The 26,881-nt window shown below is 46.4% G+C and overlaps 1 protein-coding gene across 6 annotated transcripts in view; it reads right to left on the reverse strand.

Moving 5' to 3' along the window:
- LOC126927606 (putative uncharacterized protein DDB_G0271606) overlaps positions 1 to 26,881 on the reverse strand; it is a 105,866-nt gene that overhangs the window by 26,659 nt on the left and 52,326 nt on the right. For 4 of the 6 annotated variants that reach the window (XM_050743679.1, XM_050743662.1, XM_050743661.1 and 1 more), the window contains one exon: positions 2,237 to 2,377. In XM_050743679.1, coding sequence (XP_050599636.1) covers positions 2,237 to 2,377 — 141 coding nt within the window. Of the gene's footprint in view, positions 1 to 2,236; positions 2,378 to 8,999; positions 9,510 to 26,881 lie in introns of all 6 variants that reach the window. The other 2 variants (XM_050743676.1, XM_050743668.1) reach the window with 1 other exon arrangement.

Consider the following 26,881-nt stretch of genomic DNA (forward strand, 5'->3'; position numbering starts at 1 on the left):
TACTCGAATCGCGAGCCTCGTGACGCGTATGAACCGTTACGATACCCTGAATCAACTAGATGGAAGGGAAGGAAAAATACGGTGGCCATCGCAGAAGATATACTGGCGTAATCCCTGACGACGTCAGCGAGGAATCCAGCAACGGTATGAAAATCCTTGTCATGGTGTGCGGAGGAGCCGTGACTTCCGATGACGCGTTCTGTCGCAGCAGGCATCTTCTGCACGCACAAATTGCACGCGCGTCGTTTTATGCGTCATTGGTGATGTAATAGATGATGTCAGCACGTCAGTTATTCAGGATAAAGTATAGTATACGGACTGCACAATTTCTGACCCGAATACGTCTTTTCCGGGGTATTTTAGGTCGCTGAAGTCTAAAACGAACTTCCTTTCTCACGAAAATAAACGGTTTTGAGCTATTATACATATTATACATATGAGCTATTATAAATATTTGATCGACGAGAGTCTTAACCATAGAAACCCGCGTAAGACTGGAATATAAAAAATAACCCAAACCTAATCCATTACTCGCGGTTCAAACGCATAAAGAGCAAGCTGTACAGTAATTTAAGAGTATGAAATTTCAAAAAAGATGTCGTTAAAATCCACGAGGACGTCACGCACCAACAGGTTGACCGAAATTTTTTGCGACTTATTTCTATGAAAAAATGGCCCACATTTTCGGCTTTGGCGACCTCTGAAACCTCTAGAAGGTAGCTATACTATATTAGAAACAATACTCGTACCAATCCGGTGTCCAAAAATATTCAAAACGCAGCGTCCTCTGCCCGCAAGTCTGTCTACTCGCGTCGCGTTGAATTTCTGCAGCCACGATGCACGCGTGGTCTGTTCGTATCTTCATTATCGTCGCATTAGCTTTAATAAACATTAAGTTCAATCATAACGCCACCACGTTGAATATTTCTCATCCACGAAATCCACCTGAGCGTCGTAAAGCGCGCAGCATCGCAGCGAGATTCCATGCGAGAGCGGTTACAATAGCCGTGAGAGGTGGACGGCCGAGGACAAAACGCGTTTACCTCCTAATCGAGAATTACGAAGCTCCCTGGTGCTTCGCGCGGTGATTATGCTTTATTACGGTGCGCGTGATAGATCTTCCGGTGGCGAGTGGCGCATGAATCGCGCGGAATCGCGAGGAAACCGCTCGACGCTGGTGGGCAACGAGCTGGAGACGGCTCGATCGTCTTCGAGATGACGAGGCCGAACAGAATGGACAGTTATTTCGTCGATAATAGGCATAAATTGTTTGCCAGCCTATTATTACTTTGAATTATTCATGACGCGGATGCTTGGCTGGCCCACGGAAGAGTCCCTGGTCGTCGCGAGACCAGCGGGGACTAGCAGCAGCCGATGAAAGTCGCAGGATCATTCCAAGATTTTATATCACGGGAAACGAAGGTTCTTTACGATCCGTTTTATCGTCGTTCACCAGCTGTAAACAGCTAAACATCGAATCCTGCCGAACGGGAAGAACAGTGACGTTGAACACGGTGTTCTTTTAGTTAGTTACTTTGGATCCGACTCGGCAGTACTTCCGCGACTACCTTTAAGGTAATTGGTTAACGTCGGACATAACCGAGAAAATTACCACTCTATTCTCTATATCTAAAGAACGTATTTATCTCGTCATTTTATAAATATTTCTAAGTAATAGGTTTTTCGAAAACTTCGTAGCCAAATTTTAGCAAAATTCAAAGGTAATGTATTTTTACAGAATCGAGATCTTGTCTGGCCACGTTCGTTCGCTATTTTTGTATCTTTCTAGAAGTTGCCGGTTTTGAAAACGTCGTAAACTTTCAGAATGACCAAATGATTCCTTTTATTTCTTTCTATTTTTTTTTTTATCTCAAGGATGCTTTATTTACCCGTAGTTGAGACGCTAAACACGACTGCATCCTAATTTTAGTCGATAAAATTTTACGAATCTTCCAGGCTACCGTCATCCATCTGTTTCGTCTTTTACGAATTTTATATTTGAATTCAATCGCGCGTAGAAAAATGTTGAAGATAGGGGGATACAGAGACGAAAACGAAAAGACGACGGTGTGTTTGAGCGGTGAGGTTGAGTCGCAACCGGAAGCCGGGCTCATCGACGAGCGGAAGGTGAACGCATCGGGAGCCGGCCAAGACCGAGGGAATATTACTGGAGCTTTGTCGAGCAATTTCCAGAACGATTTCCGTATTTAGGTTGGAAGAAGTGGTTCTCTCTCACCTGTGCGCCTCGAAGCACGGCTAGACGGGCCTCTCTCTGCTCCAGGAGGCGCCTTTGCTGGGCAATTTCCCGCTGTTGCCTGGCTGCCATGCTTTCAAGCTCGCTGAGCACCAGCACAGCACCACCCCCGCCCACTGGTAACTGAAACAGGATTAAGAGTACATGAGGAAAAGCGGTTACAAATATCTGCAGCAGAGAAGGTGAAACTAGTCCTGCATTTTCTTCTCTATACTGGGATTTTCTTCGGACAATTGTGGAAAACATCGAATTAACTTAAAATTTAGTTGTTTGTAAATGTTCCTCCGGAATGGTATCTCGTAATCAGAAAGTCAAGGGCCAATCTAGAAACCAGTGACTGAGATAGAAAGTCCATTGATTGCGAGGAACTTTATTCTTTAACCACAGCTTGTAAGGTTTCTCGCCTCTATAAATACAAATGACGCTGATACCAGATTCGCCAAATTTAACGTACCGCCTTTGGTTTGAAATTCATCTCGATTAAAGGCAACGATACTCGAGGTTGCACAATAAAATCTCATTGGATGTCACGGGAGGCCGAACGGTCTAAATGTCAGGCTGCCATTTCGCAACGGCGAGTCAGAGTGCAACGAAGAGGAGGTAGAAAGAGAAGAAGAAGAACCCGTGGAGGAAGACGAGGACGAGGAGAAAGACGAACGAGAGGAGGAGAAACCGGGAGGATTACGCGATTTCGCGGGTAGCAGAAACAAATGGAAAAACGGAAGGGGGCCGGTGTCCGAGGAGAGGCGTAACGTGGCGGAGAAAAGAAAAAGCGAGAAGAAGAGTGGTAGGTCCGGACTGGAGGAGCGTTCGCGGTTCTTTTTGCTTGACCTCGTGTACCATCTGGAAAGGACCGGCCGCCGATACCAAGTAGAATCCCAAGGTCGACCTGGCCCTTCGAATTCCACAGCGACAAGGACTCCCGGTAACCTTCGTACGTCAACGAAAAGCAGCTGAACGTGTCTGTCGCTGATTCTCGCGTATCGCGTTCGCTGCATTTCCCAGTGACGGATCTCGCGAGCTCTTCGACTCGCGATTTCTGTTTGCCCGTAAATCCGTACAATTATGACCGAATAGGCAAGAAAATGATTCAACGTGGTAATTTCTTTTTTTTCTTTTTTTTTTAATATCGTGGAAGATAATTGGAATAACGAAAATCACCGGGATAACTAAAATTCCATTTACCATCTGTACGAAGTCCCCGTCGCAGTTATGCCTTCGTTCCGTTTCGTTCGTTCAAGTAGCGAAGCCACAATGTCGCAATTAAACTTCTCCCAATTCTACAGAATCAGATTGCACGCGCACCGTTCCATTCGAATTTCAATTTCTCTCGATGCGTTCTCCTTAACGAACGATTGGCCGGTCAGTCAAATAAAAGTTCGTCGATAGATCGAGCGAATTGAGGCGAAAGTGGAGCGCGATGTCGGACTAACCCAGATTATATCCAAGAGCGCGAGTTCCTTTTAACGCTGTTTAGTCGAAATCAATATCTTCTCTAATTCTCTGTTTATCATCTGCCAGCGTATTAATATCTATTACGTAGGTTGCTACGAGCATTAATTCCCGAAACGACCGATTTCGAACCTCCCACGCCGCAGCAGCTGTACGATTTATAATCCTTATTAAAGTCCTCTTTTATCGTGCTCCCTTATCGCATCATTGAACATCATCCGATTTCTCCACAGAGAATGTTGATCTAATCGAAACGGTCGCGCTCACCTAACGCTGAAATATAATATCAATAAGCTTCATTCCCGATAGTCAAATTCATCGAGAATCGTTGTTAAATAAGGAAAGGCTGGAGGTTACGTGGGCTTTTGTTTCACCACACGTTCATCGTGACATCATTAACTCCAGAGAAGCCGGTTATTAGCAGTGGAATTGATCGACGTCGTGGTGCGATCGAGGCGTTACTCGTCGTTCCACCTCGTGTTCCTCCCCTTTATTAGCTTAGTCCTTGGTGAAAATGGCGGATGGAGGCTTCTCCTTTCCTCTCTAGTTCAAGTTAGGAGTAATCTTTAATGCAAAGGATCACCGGCGAACGGAAAATCGAGGAAACTTCTCCGCTCGTTAACCGACAATTCAATTTTCTCGATGCCGCTGTCCCGACGATACCCTCCGTTAATCCGAATTCGATTACTTTGCACTTTGATAACCACGAAAGTTATCCGCCGCCCGTTCTTAGACCTGCTTACTCTCCTTCAAACTCTATCACGATCGACTTGATCGTCGAATCTCCGAGATCCTGCCTCCATATTGATATAAAACGAACGTTTGTCTTACCTCTTTTTGGAAAACATCTAATTTACAGCGGTCTACTTATTCGCTGGAACCGCTATCGAGGAAGAAAAAATATCGGAATGGAGGCTGCAGTGGGCAATAAATCGCGCGATAAGGTAGCAGGATGGTGAATAAATATCAAACACCCCCGGTGCAGCTGCGAGCGAGGGATTTTCGCTTCGAAAGCCACAAATTTTTCCCGCGTTTCAACGGCACCGTCGGCTCGTAAATAGACAGAACCGCGGTCACTGATCCAGGGAAAAGAATTCCTTGCGAAGGAGCTGGCATGCCTCCGAGCGTGCCGCGTTTTTCGCGCGTGAAGCTCGAACAAGTGCGATTCGAAGGGACACGCGATGCGACTGCCCTGTTATTATCCTGTACGCTCGGAAAGGAACACCTCCGAGCTATCTCGTCGGCCGCATTGTGTTTCAAGTGTACAGAAATTTCGCTGAATTTGCTCATTTCGGCATCCTTTGCAGGCGATTTAACGACGCTGGCTCGCTGCGAGTGATTTTCTCCATGGACGAAAGAATATTTTATTATGTTCAGGCCGGCGAATACCTTTGTTAGACGAGGTTTAACTGAGTTTCGAAGACGTGACCGGATGTTCTATAACTCTGCCAGTCATGCAGTTATTTAGAAGTAAAAGCGAGTCCTCGACTATTAATGGCTCGATCGCACGGCTCATCAGCCCCATTTTCCTTTCAGTTACGAACAACTTAATTTTCATTATCGCCATGAACGGGTAATTCACGCTTTCTATTTTGCAAATGAAAACGAATCGATTCGATCACGGACATACGCGATTTTCAAAAGCAAATTGTATCTTCACGCCTACCATTTGCGTTGTGCAAAATCAATGCGGTTGATAACCAAACAGCTGTGCGAACGGATCTTTCGAGACGAACGTTTTCCATCTGTTCAACTCTCGTTATCTTCGTTAACGCCGCTTTCCAACGGCGCATTTATCTTCGAAGGAGATTTTTTCTTTCGTCTCGTTTCGTTCCACGTTCGACGATTTTCCTTCGAAACGACCTTCTATCTGCCACGCTATCCAATCGTTCTAGGCGAAGAGATTTCACTCTCTCTATCGGTCTACACGCCTCCGAACATGAAAATTCTATCTCTGTACAAACCGCGTGGATCCGCGTCGAATATTTTCGAACTCGTTGCGCTTCGTGGCACATAGTTTCCCATTTTTCTCTTTCTTCTTGGTGTTTCGGTTAAAAAATCGTATTTTTATACACCAGCGGGGCCTCGTTAATCTTTTTACAGCGCTCGATTATTCTGACCCAGCGGCGTTTCAAGGCTCGTTGTTCCAGCCTGTTCGCGAGATTCCACTTTGAGCAGATTGCGTCTTCTGCGATAGGACATTGAACAGGCAGCCTCGAAGCAAGGAAGGAAGACACTTACGTATAATTTTCGGAGACTCGTAGCACTCTAGACGGTAGAAGCTCCGACCGATCCTTCCTCCATTCGAAACGAGACAGCGTCGTACAGACACGTCCCACGGAATTCTCGATATCATTCGCCGTTTCTATCTGACGTATTCCTCAAAGGCAGCTTTATGAACGACAAACAGCAAGTCGCGATCTTTGGATATTCTGTTTGCAAATAATATTCGGTCGAATTGCCTCTTTGCGAGAATGGATTCGCTCGATTCTCGCGTGCGACGATTTCAAATGTTTCAACGGCGCTCGATATTACATTCCACGAAGGCACGTTGAACTGACAACACTGTCATCTTGCAGCTAAAAATGAGCCGTGTAAGAGCAATCACTGTAACTGCGTTCTGTCCGCAGATCGTCTTCCAAATTGTAGCAACTTTTTCTAATAAAAGAAATTACACTTACCCTCCCAAACGAAATTCAGACGCGTCTAAATCGTAAAAAGCATCGTGAGGATTTTCTTTGCTTTATCAAAGATATTAATTTGCATCGTCAGTTACGATATTGCAAGCTAAGGACTTGCTTCTAACATACGCTATATCATATTAATTCGAGTTGAAGTTAATTTCACTGTACTACTGTTGTAATCGTACTGTATACCATGTATGCTCAAAATGTATTCGTTTTTTGTACATTCTCGTTATGCGTCTTATTAATCGTTAATGGCCACAAAGATTAGGCAGGTGCGCTCGTAAATAAGATAAATAGTAATAATAGGTTCCACGGAGATAACGTTCTGCCTGTCTCTACCTTGTTGCTTCTCTAATCGTTTATTTATACGTTTGGTCGGTGAAATGTACTTGAATAGAAATAAACACAAAGATGAATAACCTGAGAGTATAAGACTAACGTAAACATAATTTGTATATGTGACAGAAACACGAATTACGAGATAAATGATACATGGAGTGGATTAACTTTAGGATTAATTGATAGAAGAAGTATGGCGCTAAGTGTTTTGAACGCGTAGGGCGCCGAATTGTCGCTTTCTATCTGACACGATCACTGATAACAGAGCGTGAGATAAGCGGGTGTAAATATAGCGTGATATTCTCGTTATCCAAATTCTGGTGAACGGTCTGATTGCTTCTCGGCGAGAATCTGGGAATAAAGAGAATCAGCGACCAAAGGAGTGGTTTCAGTCCGGCGTGGGCATCCATCAAGGGTTTCCAGTAAAAACATGGCCAGCAACGAAACCGGTCGAGCATTACCAGAGCTAAGCCTCTTCAAATGAGCGGCATATTGACCTTTCTCATTTCGGCCGGAGGTCGGGGTTAAACGCGAGTCCGGCAATCACGGTCTAACGGGTGGCTCGGAAATTCTGCCGTCGCGAATCGTTTACCGGGAAAATCCTCCGAACCGAACGAATTGCCCTATTTCCAGACGAAGCTCCGGCTTCCAAGGAGTAAATTCGCCTTGTGTACGAGGAACGGCGGCAGCTGCCTCTGCCACCGTCGAATAAAGTCGAGAACGAAGAAGAATATCTGGCGCGTTGTTTATTCCGGAACGTTCTTTAAAGTGAAATTTTCGCAACGACTATAGACTCGTTCGGGTAGCCGTTTAAACGTCGAATTTTTAGTGCAAACCGCGCCGTTTTCGTTTGGAGAGCAAACGAACGAGCCGCGAGAAATGGAACAGTGGCATTTAAAAAGAGAAGAGCAGGGGGAGGCAAGAGGTATTGGAGAGAAAATCGAGCCAACGGACAATCCTCGACGATTATCGCGCAACGCGACATTCCCAACGACTATACTGTAACTTTTTCGAAAGCATTTGTCCGTAACGGTCGGCAAACGAACGCGCGATTGAATCGCGTGGAACGCGGACGCGATGGAACGATGCGCGACTTTATCAACAGCTTCTCGTTGAGAACTTTAGCGGGATGCTTCTCGAGAACCCGGACGATTCTGTAGGATTTCGACTATTGGCATTCGTACGATCGAAAGGAATTATCTTTGCCTTTACGTTCGAACGTTTCGTTCTCTTTTTCTTTTTTTTTCTTCGCGCTCGAGAGCGACGCGACGAGTAGCACCCCGTTCGCGGAAACGGACCACGCATGTCGTTACGATCCCCAGGTGTACATATGGCGATCGTTGCGTGGGAATCATCAAAGTGCAATCACCAGCGACAATAATTACCAATACAGGAAGATCAGTATCCAATTGAATGGCGTCTCCTTACCCTACACAGCGTTTATCTATCATCGTACTGATTCACGTACGTAGATCTCGAGATAGGAAATTTGTAATAATTTTGGTAAACACGGCTAAATAAACATCGGTGATAAGCGGTCAGATACTGTGGTACGAAGCGGCACACGGTACTGGGATGAGCGGGATGGTAATTAAGGAAATTCACCGACGAAGAGACATTTTGCCGGTGAGAACGCATAAATAACAAGGGAATTTCATCGAAATAATCCCAGCTGCCTCCGCCTTACAAAGTTATCTCGCGCAGGTTTAAGTGGCCGTAACTATTATTTATTCGATCAACCAACCGATGTAGTCCCTGTGAACTATGACGCGTTCCCTCTTCTTGGCCCGCCTTCTCTGAGCGCGGCCACGTTTTATCGCGAGGAAGTAATGAACGTCCTCCGTCCGAGATAAATGGCTGATTTATTTATTGGATGGAGGACGGCGAGCACGTAAAATGGGAAAAAATTCCGCGGGACAGTGGCGACAGAGATAACGATCCCGATGGAGGATCGTGCAGGTTTAACGAGATCTATCTCTCCATGAAATTACCTTCCGTTACTTTCTTCCTTTTCTTCCTGGCCTTGTCTTCGTAAAAGTCAAGAATACACTGTCCAGGTTGCACAGCGATAAAATAACAATAAAACCGATAATTGAAGTTTCTCGTGGCTGTGATGTCTTTCTAAGATAACGGCGGAACGGGAAGAAACTCGCACGTAACAAATAGAGAATCAGAGAGGATGAAAGTAGGTAGGAAAAGAGAAGTGTAGTCGGTAATAGCTCGTGGTCGATGGCAGCAAGGGGTTGGAATACGAAGCGAGAGCTTACCTCGTTCTCGAGCTTAGGGGTGTTGTCGCATTCCGGCTGCTTGCCGTCTGCCGGTTTCTCCTTCACGGACAGCAGCTTCGGTTTTCTCTTGGATCGGCCGTGCCGGAGCTTCACCGTCACGGCTTTCGACTTGAAGTTCTCCGCCGGATAAACGCACGCCAGCATCGTGCCTTGGCACGGTTTCGCGATTATTTTCGTTCGATTGTCCTCCCGACGCGTGGCTATCCTCGAAACTCGCTACCACTTTTCCCTTTTTGCTCAACGTTCGCGAACTTGGCTCTTTCCTTCTTTCGGTGGCGCGCGATTTTCTTCCGATTTGCAATTAAGGGTCGCGCGTCGCGGTCCCATCGGCTCCTCGGAAAACTCGTTAATTCCGCGATTAATTAAAAAGCACGTTTTCCCAAACGCCGTTAATTCGTCGTTCGCTCGCTTTACACTTTCACAGGTTTCCCTTTTTCTTCGTCGGGGCTTGTTGCTCGCTGGAATCGTTTCTCCTCGAATCTACCGCCTCTAGAATAACATCGTACCAACGAGCGTTAACCGGTTTCGAGAGAGTAACTTTGACGCGGAGAGACTGTCTCTGGAAAGGGTTGCGCGGGACGAAGTATCAGCGGGTCATCGAATATAGCCGACTGTCAAAGATAATTAACGATTGCATGGCGTAACGAGGATCCAGAGTTGAACGCTTCTAGAATTCGGTGCTCACGCGTTAGATTTCATTACGGTTGCCAATTAAAACGCGAGCTAACTGTCAGAGCGTCCGTTTTCTCTTGAACTCATCACTGGGTCTCATTGTAATCGCTTACCGTTATTTCGTGTTTCCTCTCCCACCGTAACGTAAAAATAATTCGCTGGAGAAAACCTATCCGCCGATCGTGAATATGCCAGCAGAAGAGTACGATGAACTTCGTTAATTTTATAGAACCGTATACGAAGGATAATTGCGAAAGGTATCGCTGTTTGTCAGTCAGATGGGGCGATAATTCGCGAATGGGTCTGCAGGCTCCAACGAGGCTGAAAAGCTTTTTAAATACGCGTCAGATGGGAATAAAGAATAGAAAAGGAAAAGAGAAAAGAAAAGAAAAGGAACGAAACGAAATGCTTATTTACATCTTGAAGTCGAGCTGTGCAAATCTGGAGCTGCATTTCGTACGTAAATCGAGTTTCGGTTTGCAAGGAGCGATATCCGTAATGCAACTCTTGTTAATTATAACCGCGCTACTGCCGCCTGCAAAGGGAAAAGGGCAATGGGCATCGATTCGACGCGTAGCTTCGCCAATTGTATACAGTTCGCCAACTCTGTATGCGCCTCTCTGTGCACCTCTCTATGGTTACCAAGAGTCTCTACGTTCGATTCCGAAAGCGTACGTACGAGAAGGATGGGATGGGACGCGCAGCGAGCTTCGAATTTCACATAAAGCTGGATAACGTGTCGAGGATTCCTTTATTCCTGTAATCTCCCTGAACCGTGAAGTCAACGACGTTAGCCAAAGTTAACAAGGGCCAACGAAAATCGCGCGCTTTTACATTTATTTCGCGTTACTTCACGAGCACATCTTTTTTCCTAATTAATTCGTCGACTTTCGCGTTATAAGTACACAATAAATTAAGAGGTTTGTGGGTCACTGGATTAATAGAGCATCGCGGTTCTCTTTAATTCCCTTGCCAGTCATTAAAATTGAACAAGCGTCTTATTTATTCTGACTTTATTTCATGTATGAATTACCGACCAACTTTCCCCTCGATAGAAGAATCTTTCGTCGAGGCCAACTTTTCACACGATCCACGGTATGACTAATATGTAAAGCAATCGCAAAGCAGAATGAGAAATTGCCGGGAATTGCGAAGAATTGCAGATGGCAATGGGGTTGAAAATGCTAGAGCGACCACTCTCCGGTGTCTTTCGCGTTGAGTAAAAGCGTCGGAAGAGGGGAGGAAACAGGGAGGTTGCATTCACCAGGCTTTACTTCCTCTTTCTCCCGTTTCTTCTCAGAAAATGCTTGATCGTAAATTTTTCATTAGGTCAGTCTATCCCTGCTCCGGGAACACTCTGCTTCCCCCTTTATTCTATTACAAGCGTTCAAACAGGTCGACGTTACTGAAAACTGGCGTCGTGGCGAAAATTGTGTTCCTTCGGATGAAAAGGGTGTTCTGTGAACGGCGTCCCTTTGATTTTTCCCGCCAGTTCCGCGGATCCGATTAGTGGCGTGGATTAAAGTTACGAGCGAAAGGAACAGCGTGCTTTGATTAAGAGACATAGGAAGAGAGACGGTTTCAGGGGTGGTATCGAAAATGGGAAATAAACCTGAAATCGTTCTCCGCGCATTCGTCCAATTCCGCGCTCGTTAATCAAACCCCGATCAATCGGATATTTTTCAACCGCCGAATCCCACATTCCAGTTTCGTTCTCGCGTAGTCAAATTTGCAAAACGTAGCGAATACAGGGAGGAGCGAGGAATCTACGCTACCGAGAGGACGGATTCTCCGGCCGAGTGGAAATTTAGCGGCGCGTAACTCGAGTTTAGCCGTATCCGAAATCGATCGAGGGAAGCGGTGGCGGCTGTTCGTGCATTCGAGAAACAATGGGAATGAGGAGGAGTCGGAAACGATTAAGCGACACTGTCTCGGTATCCCGTCGATCTATAATCGTTTCTTTAAAAATAAACGAAGGAACGACGAAGAAGCGTATCGTCCTCGAACCTTACGACCTAAAAACGCGCCAAAGACTGTTCGAACACTGTTTGCCACAGGCCACGCTCCCGACGTATCCGAAGGCCTGTTGCATGGCGAGAAACGTACGGAGCGAGAGGAAGCGAATCTACCATATGACAGAGCGAACGCTCCCCTAACGGGGTTTGTCTTATTTAATTTGCGGCTGACTCGAGGGGAAAAATCGGGGCGTGATTACAGGCCCCTCTGCTCGAGACGCGTGTCACCGCGGGAATGAAAGTATTTCCACGGATCGACGCCTGCGGCCTCCGACTAAGCTCGTTCGAGCTCTCGTCGATAAATGAATTTTCTCGTTAACAGGGGTGTGTCCCGAGATTCCTTCAAACTACATGTTTCGAGTGGCAGAGAGGTTTGCTTTGTAGGCAAGAGAACGTGGAATTGGCAGTCGGTTTGCTATAACACGGAAACCTAAGTTGTCTTTGGATGGAGTTTGGATGGAGGGAATGTTTTTACTGGCGTACCGAGTATATACGTTACTTACATGGTTGAGCCTCACCCCACCAAGCTGTTACGTTAAATTAATCATGCAGAGCTTGATTTTGCCGGGTTATATTATGCTTGGCTCGAATGTCGATTAACGAGTATCGTACGCGTATAAACATGAGGCAAATTCTCTGTACAGGTAATTCATAGTCTACACCTAATTTTCTTTTTCCGTTCTATTCTTTGACGTGCGCTCCCATTTTCTCCCGATATCGCTTCGAGGAAAGCAGGAAGCACGCAACAAAAATCAGCCCGCGAGAAACTAAGAAACAGCAGTGGTTTATTTCGATCTTCGATTACCTCGGAGGCCTTCGTGACCTAGTAGATTGTTTCTCAAGTATCGTACCGAGATTCTTGGAAATTAACTGCGATGAGAGAGAAAGAAAGAGAGAGAGAGGCTTTCTTTTCCAATTCCTCGACTCTCGGTGACTCGGTGCTGTTAATTTGCGCCAGATCTTTGTCCAACTTTGGCATCGCGTTTCTTCGAACCTATTTAAAACGTTCGACGGATTCTTTTCGAGACAAGAATGCTTTTTTTTTATAAACGAGAGAGAAGAAGAAGCGGAGCATTAATGCACGAAGGGCTTTCGACGGAATCGACGATACGCCCTAGAATCGTTAATCGTTTTCTTATCGCGAAACTAGACGAGAGAAGCTACTCTTTCGGTCCGATATTCGCGGCTATCGCTGCTGAATCTCAAGCGGCCGAGCCGATTGGAGAGAGGTCGATTCGATAGTTCGATAAACCAACGACCCACGGTTTCATCCACTTTCGTCTGAACGTCACGGAGAAGATGGCGTCGCGCCATGTTCCGGAAGATAACTCGCGTACACTTCCCTCGCAGCTTCGAGATCCGAGCCCTATCTTTCGAGAAATTACTACCTCTCGTCTCGGTCCTGTGCATAAGGGATACCTAAACGTGTTTCTCATTAAGATTGAAACGTTCAAATTGATCCAAATCGATATGGACACAATATATCATCATTTCAGAATTTCTGACGATTTATGAAAAACACGCGATGCGAATTATAAATTCCTAACTTTCATAAATAAAATTCTTCTACTTTCCTATCGCAAGACATAGAGACCGCGAGGAATAATTTTTATTTTGAACACGATTCACCAAATTTTCCCACTTGCACGAAACAGAAGCTACCGTCTCGATCGTCAGAGCGGTCGATCCTGTTCGCTCAGCCTTATGCAACGTTATCGTCTTGCCACGACACGTTCCCGAGCCTGTCGCGGTCTAAATAGCTCGACATACGATGGAGCTTAAGCCCCGTACACATTGCCGAGCATGACACGAAATCGACACGGAGGCGTTCGCAAAATTTGCCCCCGTTCCCTGAATATTCATCGACGTGAATACGTTATCTCGTCGCGATAACGTCGGCGTTTCGCCCGTTCGCTCTCCCCTGCACGCGTCCATTACGAACTTGGAGACTGTAAACGCGAATACCTTCCACGTGCATCCCGATTATCGTCCGTTTTAGGCTCGTGAATGCGAGCAGCAGGTTCGTGGCGTCCGCTCGATCCATCGCCGAGGATGGATTCCGGTGAAAGGGTCACGAATATTGCCAGGATATTGCAGACGCGAGTGAACCACCACGACCGACCGAATAGATCGAAGTTAATTAAGATCGGGCAGGATAGTAGACGCCCTAAAAGCCCGGCAGCTGAGAACTTGGCAATTTCCACGCTGTTTTCTCATTCGTTTCCACGTATGACAAATAAAGTCCCGACTTAAGCCGTGGATTTCCTGAAACGGGGAATCTTTTTTGTTCTACGATATGGTAGAGCGCGCTCCGAGTGTTCGCCGAAAATGGGATATCGTAGAATGGGATATCCTGTTTGCACAACGTGTGTACACGATTTAGCGGAAAACTGACAGAGCAAGCACTCTCGCGGTTCACCCCAATAGAAATGATAATCCGTGGCACGGTGATGCCTGTGCACGCTTCGAATAATCATAGGTTACGCAGAATCGGCGATGACTAGAGAGCTTGTACCGCAGTTTGCAACGATTTTGCGACAGGGAACGCCAGCCGCGGTCGATGAAACAGACGGAGAGACACGAAACTGGCGTGCTCGTCGAAATATTTCCCGCGTATTTACGGAAAAACCAACGCCCCGCTATCAAAAGCGTCCTCTCTCGCAAAACACGCTCGTGTTTCTTCGTTAATTCGGCTAATGGACGCTCGGCTGGGTCGAATCGGGGACGCGAGAGACGCCGGGCGAAATAAAACCGTCACAGGGCCTCGATGACACACCAGATAAGAGTGGCTAAAGAAAATATTTAAACGAGCGGAAAATTATCGTTTTTGTTTGCAAAGCGGCGTGAAAGGTGTTCGTTATGAAGAAAGGATGTCATTTAGATCGGTGACTGGATAGATAAAAGAGAGAAGGAGAGTTCTCGATGGTCGCGGTTTAACCAAGTCGGACGACATCCTGAGAATTTCACGGACACCTGGCATTAAATAAAATGCCCGATCGATATCATTATCGTACGAGATCGGTCTCCGCGAGATCTCTGTAAAAACCACAATTGGAACGCGACCTCTCGTCTGCGGATGAAGTAGTCCTCGAATAGGTAGACTTCGGGGAAGACTGCTGAATATCCTTTTTCTCGAGAGACCGTTCAATTACGATCATCGACCGGTATATTGGAATTATTATACAATCCCTGTGAAATGCAAACGAGCTCCGGATTCTCAGCCATCGGCGCATTAATCGTTGCACGCGAATGCCGTCGCTGTTTATCGTCAAATATTCACCAGTCATCGACAGGGGCCTCGTTATTTCGCGTTGCGATCGCGTCGTCGCTTTGCAGCAGCCCCTGTTAAATATTTGATATCCAGCCGGAGTAAAGAATTTGAAACGGAGAAGGCGTTCGATGAAAGACGAAGAACCTGATCGATGTCTGTCGATTGACGGCACAGACGGAAAAGGGAAAGGTCGTTGCTTAAATAAGTAATCCGAAGTGGAGGCTCAACTCCGTGCGAGAATCTAACTCAAAGTGGGGTCGTTTCCGTTATATGCTCGTTAACCGATCTCCAGACGCTTCGAGGAAGAAACACGAGTCCCGTTTTACAGCAACGGAAACCTATGGCGACGATGTCGCGTCGATAGAAGAGCTTCGCTTTCTAATTGATTACAATTCAAAGGAGAACATTCGTTTGGAAAAAGTAGAGTAAACCACTGGAGATATTTGTGGAAGAAGCTCGCTGTTTAAAATGGATCGAAGATGGACAATGTAAGAAGGGGTTCGTTTTCACTCTCGTTGGAACCGGCAGGACCTGCCTCAATCTTTCAGCAGACGCGAGCAGCCGCGTCTCGGCGCGGGTAGAACTGACCGATGATGAATGCGCACCGAGACAGGGATCGATGATACGACTATTTTTCTCGCCACCTCGGAAGTACCCGCTTAGAAACGAGCCGTCGGTGGGGAGATGATTTAAATTCATAAGTTCGCCGAGCTCTGCTCCAAGATTAAGAATGCATCGGTTTCTCGTCCAATTTCCATTCTTCTTTTTTAGCCGGCTAAACCCTCCAACCTTGGTTGTCTAAAAAACTAATATTCCTCTTTCTTTCTCCGCGAGGCGACACGCGAGTACCTGGTTTCGTAGAATTATTTAAACCAGAGGTAGAGACACGAAGATGAAAGCAAAGAGGCGGAGAGAGGATGGAACGAGAGACGCGGCAGAAACCGCGAGGTAAATTCTTAAAAGCGTTCGCCGATTCCGCGAACCGTGGCCTGCGAGTTAACGGTTTCGATATAATTCACCATCTGTAGCTATAAAGTCTTTCAGCTATAAATCGCATGCTCCTCTGTCTGTATCGCTAATAACAGCGAGGAAATGGCGTGTAACAGGTAGCGTCTTCCGATTCGAACCCCACGTCTCGTCTCGTGGCTCTCTAAGCCCTCTCCTCTCTTCTCGATCGCCTCTTCCGTTCTTCGGTTGCGTTAATCTCCGCGTTGCTCTGCTATCCCACGGATGCAGCGTTAACCGATTAACGAAACACGAGACCCGCTGATCCAGTGCTTTCTCGGTGAAACGCGAATCCACTGGTTCTCCAGCGCTCCCCAGCGAAAAAGGGCGGAGTAGCTTACCACTCGCGAAACAACAACACCGTTTTGCTGTTTCGACTCACCAGTTTGTTTCTCTCTTCGCGGAAAACAAGGTGTGCTGAAAAAATGCAAGCGGACACTTTGTGGCCATTACCTGCCAACAACGACGACAACAACAACAACAACGAGGGAAAAGTCTTCCTTTTTTTCGCGTGGAAAGCTGAAGGAAGAACAGTGCCATTCTACCTTCTCCTTTCATTCGTTCGTTCGTTGGTTCCAGTGGGCTTTGTAACGCTGCTCGCGCCTCTTCATGCAGTTCAAAGTGTCACCGATTGTTCCCGAGGCCGGCGTGAGACAGTGGAAAAAAGAGAACACGCGGCGCGGGTTCGAAGGTGGAGATGAGCTCCACCTCGAACGCGGACAATGCCACGGGGGCGACGCAGCCTTTGTGTGTAAAACGACAGAGGTTCCGCGACGCTGTCTTCCATCTACTTACTCCACACCTCTTTTTAACTTTTTCAACCGGCGTCGTAATCGAGAACGGTTTGCTCTGCACGCTGCCCTCTGTAGTTAGACACGTAGAGTGTACATCTCCGGCTGTCAGACATTCCAGATTAAATTCTGTGACCGTAAGACGTTCCTCGAACCGACTCCTAGAGCCGACGGTTTCTCTACTTTCTCGTCGCTTTAAACCAGATTAATTTCGTGACTTTCCTAAGATAATGGCCGAGTATCCGTTCAAACGAACAATCGGTAAAAGAACGATCGAAAAATCTCGATAAATCCCGCCTCGGACAACTCCAAAGTCAAGCAGGAACGTGAGGTTCGAGGCGTTGCACGACTCTTAGAAAGCATGGAATAAAATCGTGATGAATCGTCGCGGTCCGACCACGGGGAACAGATACCCTGATAATGCAGCGACACTTCGACAGCTACCCTTATTTATGACCGTGAAAAGGGAAGCTTTGGTTTAATGGTTCGATCGTCGTTCCTTATTTTCCTCTGCAGAAGAAACTGCGGATAAGAAAACCACCTCCGGGCTGCAGACTACAGATCATGCATAGTTTGCATCGTGTCGTACTTTCGCATTGACAACTTTTTAGCTCGTACCCATTCCACCTAAAAGCTGCCATACTCAGATTTCTGACATATGTATAGACGTGTTTGAAAGTTGGGAGATATCGATGTCGGTTTCGCGCTAGAAAGTCTCAGAATTTTCATTTATCAACGATGTCTTTCTTTTCTTTTTATAGTTCTATCAGGTTGCGCTTCGATCGATGGTATTCCCTTCTGTTGCTCTTTGCTGTTTCTGTCTCTCCTATCCTTCTCATTTCTTTCGGTTGTTTTAATTTGTTTTTTAAGTACACTTGCGTTACCTCCTTTTATTACAATCCCTTCTTTGATGTTTCTGCGATAAACATTTTTTTAATATCGCTGAAATCCCTCTCTTACTTGCACCATTTCTTGTCGTAAATGTTTCGCGCTCTGTGGAACTCGCTCGTCGATGTTCCTCGCTTTTTATCACGGAAATTCCTCTTGGAAAATCCTTTTCGCGAAGCTGCGAATCCGCTTCATCCCGATTGGCTGTCCCGATGACGGCGATATCAAAGAGAAGCTGGTGCATCATAGATTATTTCGTACTATTGATCCAGAGTGGACGCGGTAATGCGTGAAACTGGAAAGGCAACGACCATACACGTTCACGGAAGTTAGGTAGTTGGCTAGAAATGATTTTGGAGAAAGTGACCACTACCGACCGCTGACTGACCACAGGACGGACGCTGTTTCCGTCAGCTACTTGGTCAACGACTAGTCACAAGTGTAAACTAGCTTCCGATATCCCGCTACTCGTAAAGAATCAAGAGACAAGGGAATCGTGTTCGATTTCTAAGTTTATACATTCGAAGAATGAATGCATGGAAACCTGAGTAAAAAATCCTACGAAATATTGAAAGTTCATCGAGATAAACAACAGTATTCGGCTATGATGAATATACATATCGGTAAAGAGGAGAAAATCTATTTCCGTTGAATGTTATAACGCGATGTAACGAAGAGTTCCGTTAGGCCAAGAGTTCCTTATGCCACGGTCAAGAACAATCGCCATTTTTGAGAAACTGAATTTTAACGCTACGAGCATCTGCGTGCCAGCGCTCAGATGGTACGTGGGTTATTTTAACGGACTTACAGTACCATGTATTTTTAACGTCATCGCAGCGCTTCTACTTAGCTCAATAGTCGAGACCTTGTCATAAACCTTGGAGTTTCCAAACGGTCACGCAACGACACAATCTAACGGTTTCACAACTCGTATCTCCTCGAATATTCCACAGGGGTGTAAATTGCACCACCTTGACGTACATCCCCACGTAGCAGTACCGGGGCCTCGTTCTTCCTTCCGAAGATACAACGTGCAATGGGAGGGAAGATACGAGGCATTAAAAATGCTGAAATAGCGCGTTTTCGAAAGAGGAATTCCAATGGTAACTGAGAAAAGTCGAGTTAAATCGCTACCTGTCTGCAAATCGGTTCGCACGTCGTTTGAGTATCGTGACAACGTCGCTGTCTCTGCGCACAGACATACACATACACGCGTCAATTTTGCGCGTAAATACACTCAAAAATCACGACACGTATTTTTTTTTTTTTTTTGGTTTAACCAATTAGTCGATAACCAGTCGGTATATTTCTAAAAATTAGTTGCAAAACGTTCGAACGTCGTAAATTTCATCGCGTCGCGCCAGTTAGGATGTCGCTATATCGTAGACATTACACCTCCCGCTTCATAAATGGAAGCGAAGAAAAGAATGAAAAGAAGGATGAAACGGTTAGATGGGATTTGATCGTTTAGTCGCGATGAATCGCGCGTTTCTTATCGAAGTATTTTTCCCGTCGGGCGAACGAAATAAGGCGAATACGTGTCGGACACGAGGAGAGTTCGTGACACGTTAACTAGAACACGGGAGCACGGAGCTCTGTTTCCACCTTTTTCACTTCCGTTACCGGGACAACTCGCGAATTTCTCCTATTTTCCTAGCGCACAGTACCACGTCGTGGAGTTTTCAACTCGTCACTACTCGTTAAAAATGTATATTTCGAGATATTATTTCAGAGAACGAAATGCGACAGCAATTTGATGGCGAACTGATAAATTTATTTGGTGGAAACTATCGATTTTTCGTGCACCGACCAGGAATTCCACTCCACGTTGATACTCTCACTGATAATTTCACTGCGTTTGACACACGTCCTCGATACTACGGACTTTTTCACAGCGAAGATGCAACCGAGAATCCTTTTAATCGCGTGAAAAATAAACACTCGACCTACGGTCTCAACGTTTAGTCGATGATTTCCTTCCGGAATACCAAGTAATTTTCCTTTTAATTAGGAAGTATCTTGTAACTATCGCTGTATTACCGTACGTCTGCCACGGAGATCGTTGTTAAACTACGCTACCAAGCAAGAGTCGATTCACGAGCAAAATGACGAATCGTATAAATCTCAGTGGGAACGTAGTCACGTTCTCTCGAAGACAAGACAAACCAGAAAGTCGATCTTATTAAAAGACTAGGCGATCGATATTCGTCTCGCGTGCAAGGTATTCATCATTTTTCCGGCGGATACAGCAGCGGAGAAACGTGGATTTTCCAAGGCTACGTGTAACAATCGACCAGCTGGGACGTCGATTGTTCCGAGACGTCGATCGATCCGAAAGAAAATATAACCACTCGATGCATGCAGCGGCACCGATGAAATTGAGTTTCAAGCCTACGTGACGTTCCCTTCCGTGCCCTTCTTCCTGCTATCCGGCCGGGACGTTTAGGAAACGAAGCTGTCCGTCCTATTCCCTTGCAACTTCACCGCGGCATGTTGCCACGCGTCGAAAGTTTGACTCGACGAACGCCAGCTACTGATAACGTGACGAACGCTCGGAGCTTTGCCGGTAGAAGCAAGCCGATCGGCGACGTAATCACCGATAAGGGAAAATTTACTACGAGCAGGGGATCGAATATCTGGTAAAAAATTCCGATCCTCTATATCGAAATCACGACGTTCTTTTTCATTAAAATTTCAAACATCAAAGTTGCCCATTCACTTCAACGTGCTTCAACTTTCATGGAAAAAACGAATTGGAAGAAACTTGGTCGCAGGTTGTCGTCGAAAAACGCCAACTTTGAATCGGCTGCAGCCAATCGACCCAAATTTCCTCTATGGCCGGTGACTCCAAAAATTCCATGGAACCTTGCAGCACGACTTTCGCTCGTCGAGGTTCGGATGGAAAAACAAAGCGACCCTCTGTCGGCGACAGTTCCACGGATCTCGAATCGAGTGTTTGTAATTCGCCCCTAAGCGGTCGGTCAACAGACCACGTTCGCGAAACATCGTTCCAATTTTCCATCGAGCGCGCTCGATGCTTCGTCTCGAGTTTCATATTGGTCGAAATCGACGCGGCCATGGTCGAGGTAGCTTTCGTGGAAAAATTCCAACGACCGTCGCTTTGGTAACAGCTGCAACGTTTCGGAATACGATTTCCCATAAGAGCACGGGAAATAAGGTTGTAACCGATTCCACGTGGTGACGTCGATCGAAGATCGGCGATTTGCACGCGTCGTACGTTGAACACGCGCGTGTACCGTTACTGAAATCCGCAGCTGCTGTTGTCTCCGCGTAGAAGCTACGCGGAACACGCTTTGTCTCGGTCGATCGGCCGATACTTTGCTATATTTTCCACTCGATTCGAGCTGCCGCCTTCCTGCCGCCGTGGACATTTGTCAGACGGCGACAGTGCTCGTTGGAGGTAGTCTAGAAGAACCGAAGAAAGTGGAAGTTGTAGGTACTTGAGAAGAGAAACAAAGTCAGTAGCCTGGCATCGAAGAGTGGATTATCCGGATCGATTTCTCGCGAATACTCGTCCTCGTATCGGCAGCTTGAAATTTGGAGCTGGATCGAGCAAATGAACTAGCTCTGAAAGAGCGTGTCTACGAATAAATGCCACCGTTGCAACCGATCCTCGATCATCGTTACGTCGAAATGACACGAGATAAAAGATGGCGTCGTTACCAGCAATGCACCGACGCTTTCCAGATGCTTTATCCGAGAGTTATAGATCACGCGCCATTATATATCTTGCTCGCGATGGTACACGTCTTTTGAGTAACAGCCGTATCATTCCGCGAGGCAATGCTCTAGAAAATACGTTTCTCCCCCATACCGACACGTCGATGAATTTAACCACAGCTGCCGCGCGTTATAGCCATTCCAAAGTAGCAATGTCTTCGACAAAGAGCAAACGCCTTTTCGTGTTACGAGAATCTCATTTGCTTTGATTTTCGCCCACACGATTCTCTTTTCAATTTTCGTTCGATATCTTTTTGCGCGGAGAAAACAGACTCGCGGCAAAAAGACTCGTGCGAAAAATAGCGCGAAAATCGAGACACCATGGCGTGGTGGAAGATAGCGTGGCTCGCGTGGCCGGTCGTCGACAAATGGACGCGAGCCAGAGAGGGAAAACAGGCGGCAGTCAGCCGGACAGAGTGACAGGGTGTAAGCTGACTCGTAACTTTCGCAGACGGTTACGCAAATTGCTCTCTCAGACAGCGCGTCTACGTTTCGCGAGGGTGGTCGCGATTTATGGAAATTGGAGGATTCTCGTTGAGCCTTCGCTCCCGTCGGTTATCGTCGACGCGTAAGCGACGCGATGAGTGGCGGCAACGATCGTCCGATTCGATGTAATCGACGGTTCATTGGCGAATTCTCTGGAATTCGCGACGAAACAGCTGATCGTTTATCGGGCGGTGAAATAGCTAGAAAAACGATAGAAAGAAAGTGGACGTGTCGCGTGTGAAAATTGGCTATAAACCGTGGGGTCGGTCGCGTGTAATCGTACACCCGGAGTTCCTTGTTGCTTTGGAAGCTGTTTGGCCGATACCCAAGACACTCGGAACAATTCGTTTCGCCCGAGAAAATGAAAGTTTCTTTTTCCGTGTAAAACTTGTACAAGGTATGTGAGTCTGATAGAAGTTGATTCTACGAAGCTCGTGGGACTGAGCTTCGCCCGTTTCGAATCGTCGAATCGGTTTAGCGAAGATAGTTGAAAGACAAAGACGATATCTTTGCATAATATTACATCTTGTTAGATTTTACTAAATTTTGATAACTAGATTCTACCGTAAAGGGACGATAATTTGTTAATTTTAAATCCCCGTACGCTGGAAAGTCGAAGCGTGAACAGTAGCCTCGTTGAAGAGTACGCGAGCAAATTGATATGCTGCATTTTCGCGTAATGGACAGGCAGCGAGTTAAGAAAGTTGTCGCTGGTTAATTAGCACCTGACGCAGCTGTGATTTAATTACGGGAAAAAGCTTGGCGTACGTGTGATACGATTTTTTTGCCCCGAGCTGGCTCGTCCTCGTGGAAAAACCCGATGGATCTGGTAATGAATACCGCTGCACTCCGCGATCGTAATGGTATGCATAACGAACTGCATTGTACACCGAGCAATCGTGTCGCAAAGTTTTTTTTAAGCTTGAAAAAAAAAAAGGGAAAAAAGGAAAGAAATAAAGAGACGACAAGGCGAAAGAAGTTCCGCTGGTGCAAAAAGCGGCACGCGAGCATTAATTACATTTGTTAAGGACCCAGAACATAATTTCCGTAGGTTTTTGAAGCCTCGGAGCTAAGTTGAAACCAACAACGCAATGAATTTACGGTTACGCGGTCGTTGAGGCTAGCAGGTGCGAAAAGGAGGACGTCGATGTTAACGAGGAAGGACGACGCGTAAAAGGATACTCTAGTTTAGACTGGCCATATTTTGAACCAGTTACAAACGACGACGTTATACTTGGGCCGTGGAAACCGAGCTAACTAATCGATGAAACTTGGCTGGAATATTTAAATACAAATGTTCAACTTCGAGTAGGTTACTTCTTAAAATCGTGCTTTCGTCCAACAAAAGTTGATACATTGCGAAGCTACTCTGGTATCTTCGTTACAGCCGGACAACTCGGAATCGCCGAGTGGCGAAAAACCAAGGTAAACGTGTCTATCGGCGATTCACGTCGATTTGCATGTAAAACCGCGGAATCGTTAGCGGATAAAACAATGGTAGTGCGACGAAATTCGAGCGAAATGCCGTGTTCGGCCTGCGGACAACAATAGCCGAAGGATCTTCGCACTTCTAGCAGAACTCAACAGGTTTTTATTCGCGGCGACTGGTAACGCGTCGTTTACGAGTCCGTGGCCCGATAAATCTGTCGTTATCGTCGCCGATCCTGTTCTTTATAAAAAAGAAAAATGCCTCGTTCTCCGGCGAATTTCCATCTATTTGCACTGTCGAGCGGTGAGATGCGTGAGCGGTTTATTCGCGGACCAACGAACAATAGACAGATAAAACCACCGACTAAAAGCAGCCCCTCGCAACCGGCTGTACTCGCGAAACATTCGTCGGTCGTGGCTTCGATTTACCATCGAAAACCTCGAATAGACCATCTCGACGATTCGGTTCTTCTGTCTGTTTCTTACCGCGAGATACTTCTTCCAGTCTCCTTGGAGAGATATCGAGCCGATTGCACGAGTATTCGTCAAAGAACGATTTGATTTCGATAGACTTCTGTTTGATTTCTGGATACATCGAATGTATATTTCAGAGGTCGGTATCGGCGGTGGTATCGAAGTTTAGTTTCTTGCCGGGCTGTTGCCATGTACGTACGTTAGAAACGGCGATACCGCTGCGAAGGGTTGGTTAGAGTTTGCGTGCAAAGAGGACCGGATGATTAATCGCGTTTTCGAGCTGGCTCGTGTTCCGTTGTTGCTGCGCCGTTTTGGGAGAATCCGGCTGGCAACGGTGCTTTTGTTGTATCTACTCCGTCGGTGTTTTGTGTTTTTAAATTCACCTCTTTCCGCCGGCAATATAATATTTTGAATAAGCTACGCGGATGAAAAAGATAAAATACACCGACGTTGTGCTAAAACGAAACGACCCACTTTCGATGGAATAAACGCGAGAATTGCATGTAAACCGGACGTCTCAAAGTCCAAGTTTATTCAACGAACGAAACACCATCCTCACGGATAGCTACGCCATCAACGCGCATGAAAACGCTGGTGTAACGAAACGTTTCGGAAATCACGTGACAAGCGACGACAAGGTTTGTCATTCGGTAAACGGCGAACGGAAAGCTTTTATGGCAAATTGTATTTCGGTCGAGAGGCACGTTGTTGAATACGAGCCCGTCGGAAAACAAAAGACCAAGTAACGTCGCTCGATATTTCCTGGCCCACGGAAAATGAAATTCTCGCGTTCGCTCTCGTCCTGGACACTCCAACGTTCCCACGTTAATTTATTTATCTTTGTTACTGCGACGATGTTTCGCAGATCAAGTTCGTCTGCAAGAAGCAAGGAAAAGGATACCACGGAGAAGATGTTCCCCTTTACTTTCGGCCGCGACGCGGGCAGAAATTTTCAGGAGCTTCCATCGAGCCAACTCTAGGAATTGGGTGCTTTCGCGACGAGATTTTACACCCTCGTAAAACCGGTTATCGAGAACGAGGTCCCGATTCGGAGCTTCCACGTTTGCTCCTTTCGTTGGAACTTTGCGAACTCGTGTCTCTAAACAGTCACAGGCTACGTAAGGGAGCAATCCGCAACGAGGAAGTTCCGCTTGCCCATTAATTAACCCGATAATAACTCCATCTCCCATAAACCGAGTATTTTCTTCGAGAAAAGTCTCACGAGCTCGTGAATTCTTCCCGAAACCTATCGTATCGTTCATCGTGGTTTTCCAAAGTTTATTGGATTTGCTACCGCCGCCGGATACTACCGAATTCGTGCAACGATGGCGAATCAGAGCACCGGCGAAGAGAGCAGCGCTCCGGCCGCTGGACAAACACGGTTTTCGGCTTTCAACGGGGACGAAAGTTCTCATCTTGGTTCGTTAGGGCGATAAGTAAGAGGAACGGTCGCCTCCAGGGTAAAGGGACGCCGGGATTTTCGAATTACCGATAGCAAAAGAGACCGAGGAAGCGAAAGAAGGAGAGAGAGAGCGTAGGTTGGCTCTCTCGGACGCGAACTAATCTCTTTAATGCGGCCTTAAACTGGCCGCCTCGGACTGTCGAGGGGAACGAGTGGCCCTCGAGACTCGATAAGCCCTAAGAAGGAAGGATTAATCCCCGAGAAGAATATTCAATTGTGAAATTCGCTTTCTCGGGTAATTGTTATCCGGCGTTGGTATCGCGTTGCGCAATTACCACTCGGTTGTCGCGGTTAATGTGGCGGAAGGGCGGAAAGAAAACGCGGCTCGGGAGGCAAATAACCGGAGAATGGCGGGCGAAAGAAACGTTTTCAGCGTTTTCTTCGTTACGCGATGCATTCTGCCGGGAGAAGTTGAAAATGCGGCGAATCGCGAGCTCGCTTAATTTCCGTGGCGCGTGAAATTAGGTGATTCGGGCGGGGGTTGGTCCGCGCGTAATGTTGTTCCATATCGTGCGAGAAAAAGCCGAGAATTTTAATTAACGATCCGAGTGCCCAGCCCTCGTGACGTCGAAAGAACGCGTCGACTTTCGAAAACAGAACCCGACGCTCTCCTTCGTCGATTCTATTAAACTTCCGCGTTACGACGTTACAGAGGAGATGGTGAACTTTCGATTACACGCCTCCCAGAGGAAACCGTGTCTATTTTCTAGCGAAAACGAAGGCTTATCGAAGTTTCTTAAAAAAAAAAAAAAACTTGGGTCGCCAACGAAGAATCGTTTCTAGCAATAAAGTGAAGAATTTCGGCCCAACGTCGCCGTAATTGGATCGGAGAACAGGCGAATTTTCAGTCGCAGCAATACGCGAACCTCGTTCACGCGGAACGCGCCGTGGCTACGCGAACGAATACGAGAATCTGTTGAATAAAGAATTTAAAAACTTCCCTTTGAATGTCGGGTACAAAAATATATGACCTAATTTACTTGGGAACGACAGAGTCGAGAAGAGGAGAAAGAAATTCGATCCTTGGAGGACCGACGGATCGATTTGGAAGATTAACTGCCCGAGTAATTGCATTTAGAGGAATCGGCGGCCAAGCTTGGCAGACCGATGACTTCCAATGGCTCGCACTATTTTTCCTCGAGAGACGTTACAAGATTGTTAACCGTGAAACGAGGCTCGCCTTGCCTCTCGTAGTACCTTTGCTGTACGTTCTTATCACGGTACCATGTGGAGCATAGAAACTCGTCAACTGGCAATGGAAAAATGCGCAAGAAACACGACAAAGTCACCCTGTCAGATCGATCTCGCGCCTTTCCATATTAGGTTCAAGCTACGACTCGACGATATCCAAATAGCTCCGTAAGAATATCGATCTACATAGTCATCGCCCTTTCCAACATACAAAAGCGAACCGAAGATAATAATTCTAGTGTCGTTTGTTTCGGTTAATTCGCCGCGGAGATTTTCGTGTTTGCTTCGTACCACGATTTTTCGTGTAATCTATTCGACTTTAAATCGAAGATTAATCGAGCATCGAACGTGTCCGGAGACCATAAACGAAGATCTTATCTGTCCAGAAGAGGAGGAAGATTAGGAAAATTCCTGGAGAAGATGGTGAACGTGAGAAC

Source organism: Bombus affinis, chromosome 2 (genome assembly GCF_024516045.1).
Source record: "Bombus affinis isolate iyBomAffi1 chromosome 2, iyBomAffi1.2, whole genome shotgun sequence".
In the NCBI taxonomy this organism is placed as follows: Eukaryota; Metazoa; Arthropoda; class Insecta; order Hymenoptera; family Apidae; genus Bombus; species Bombus affinis.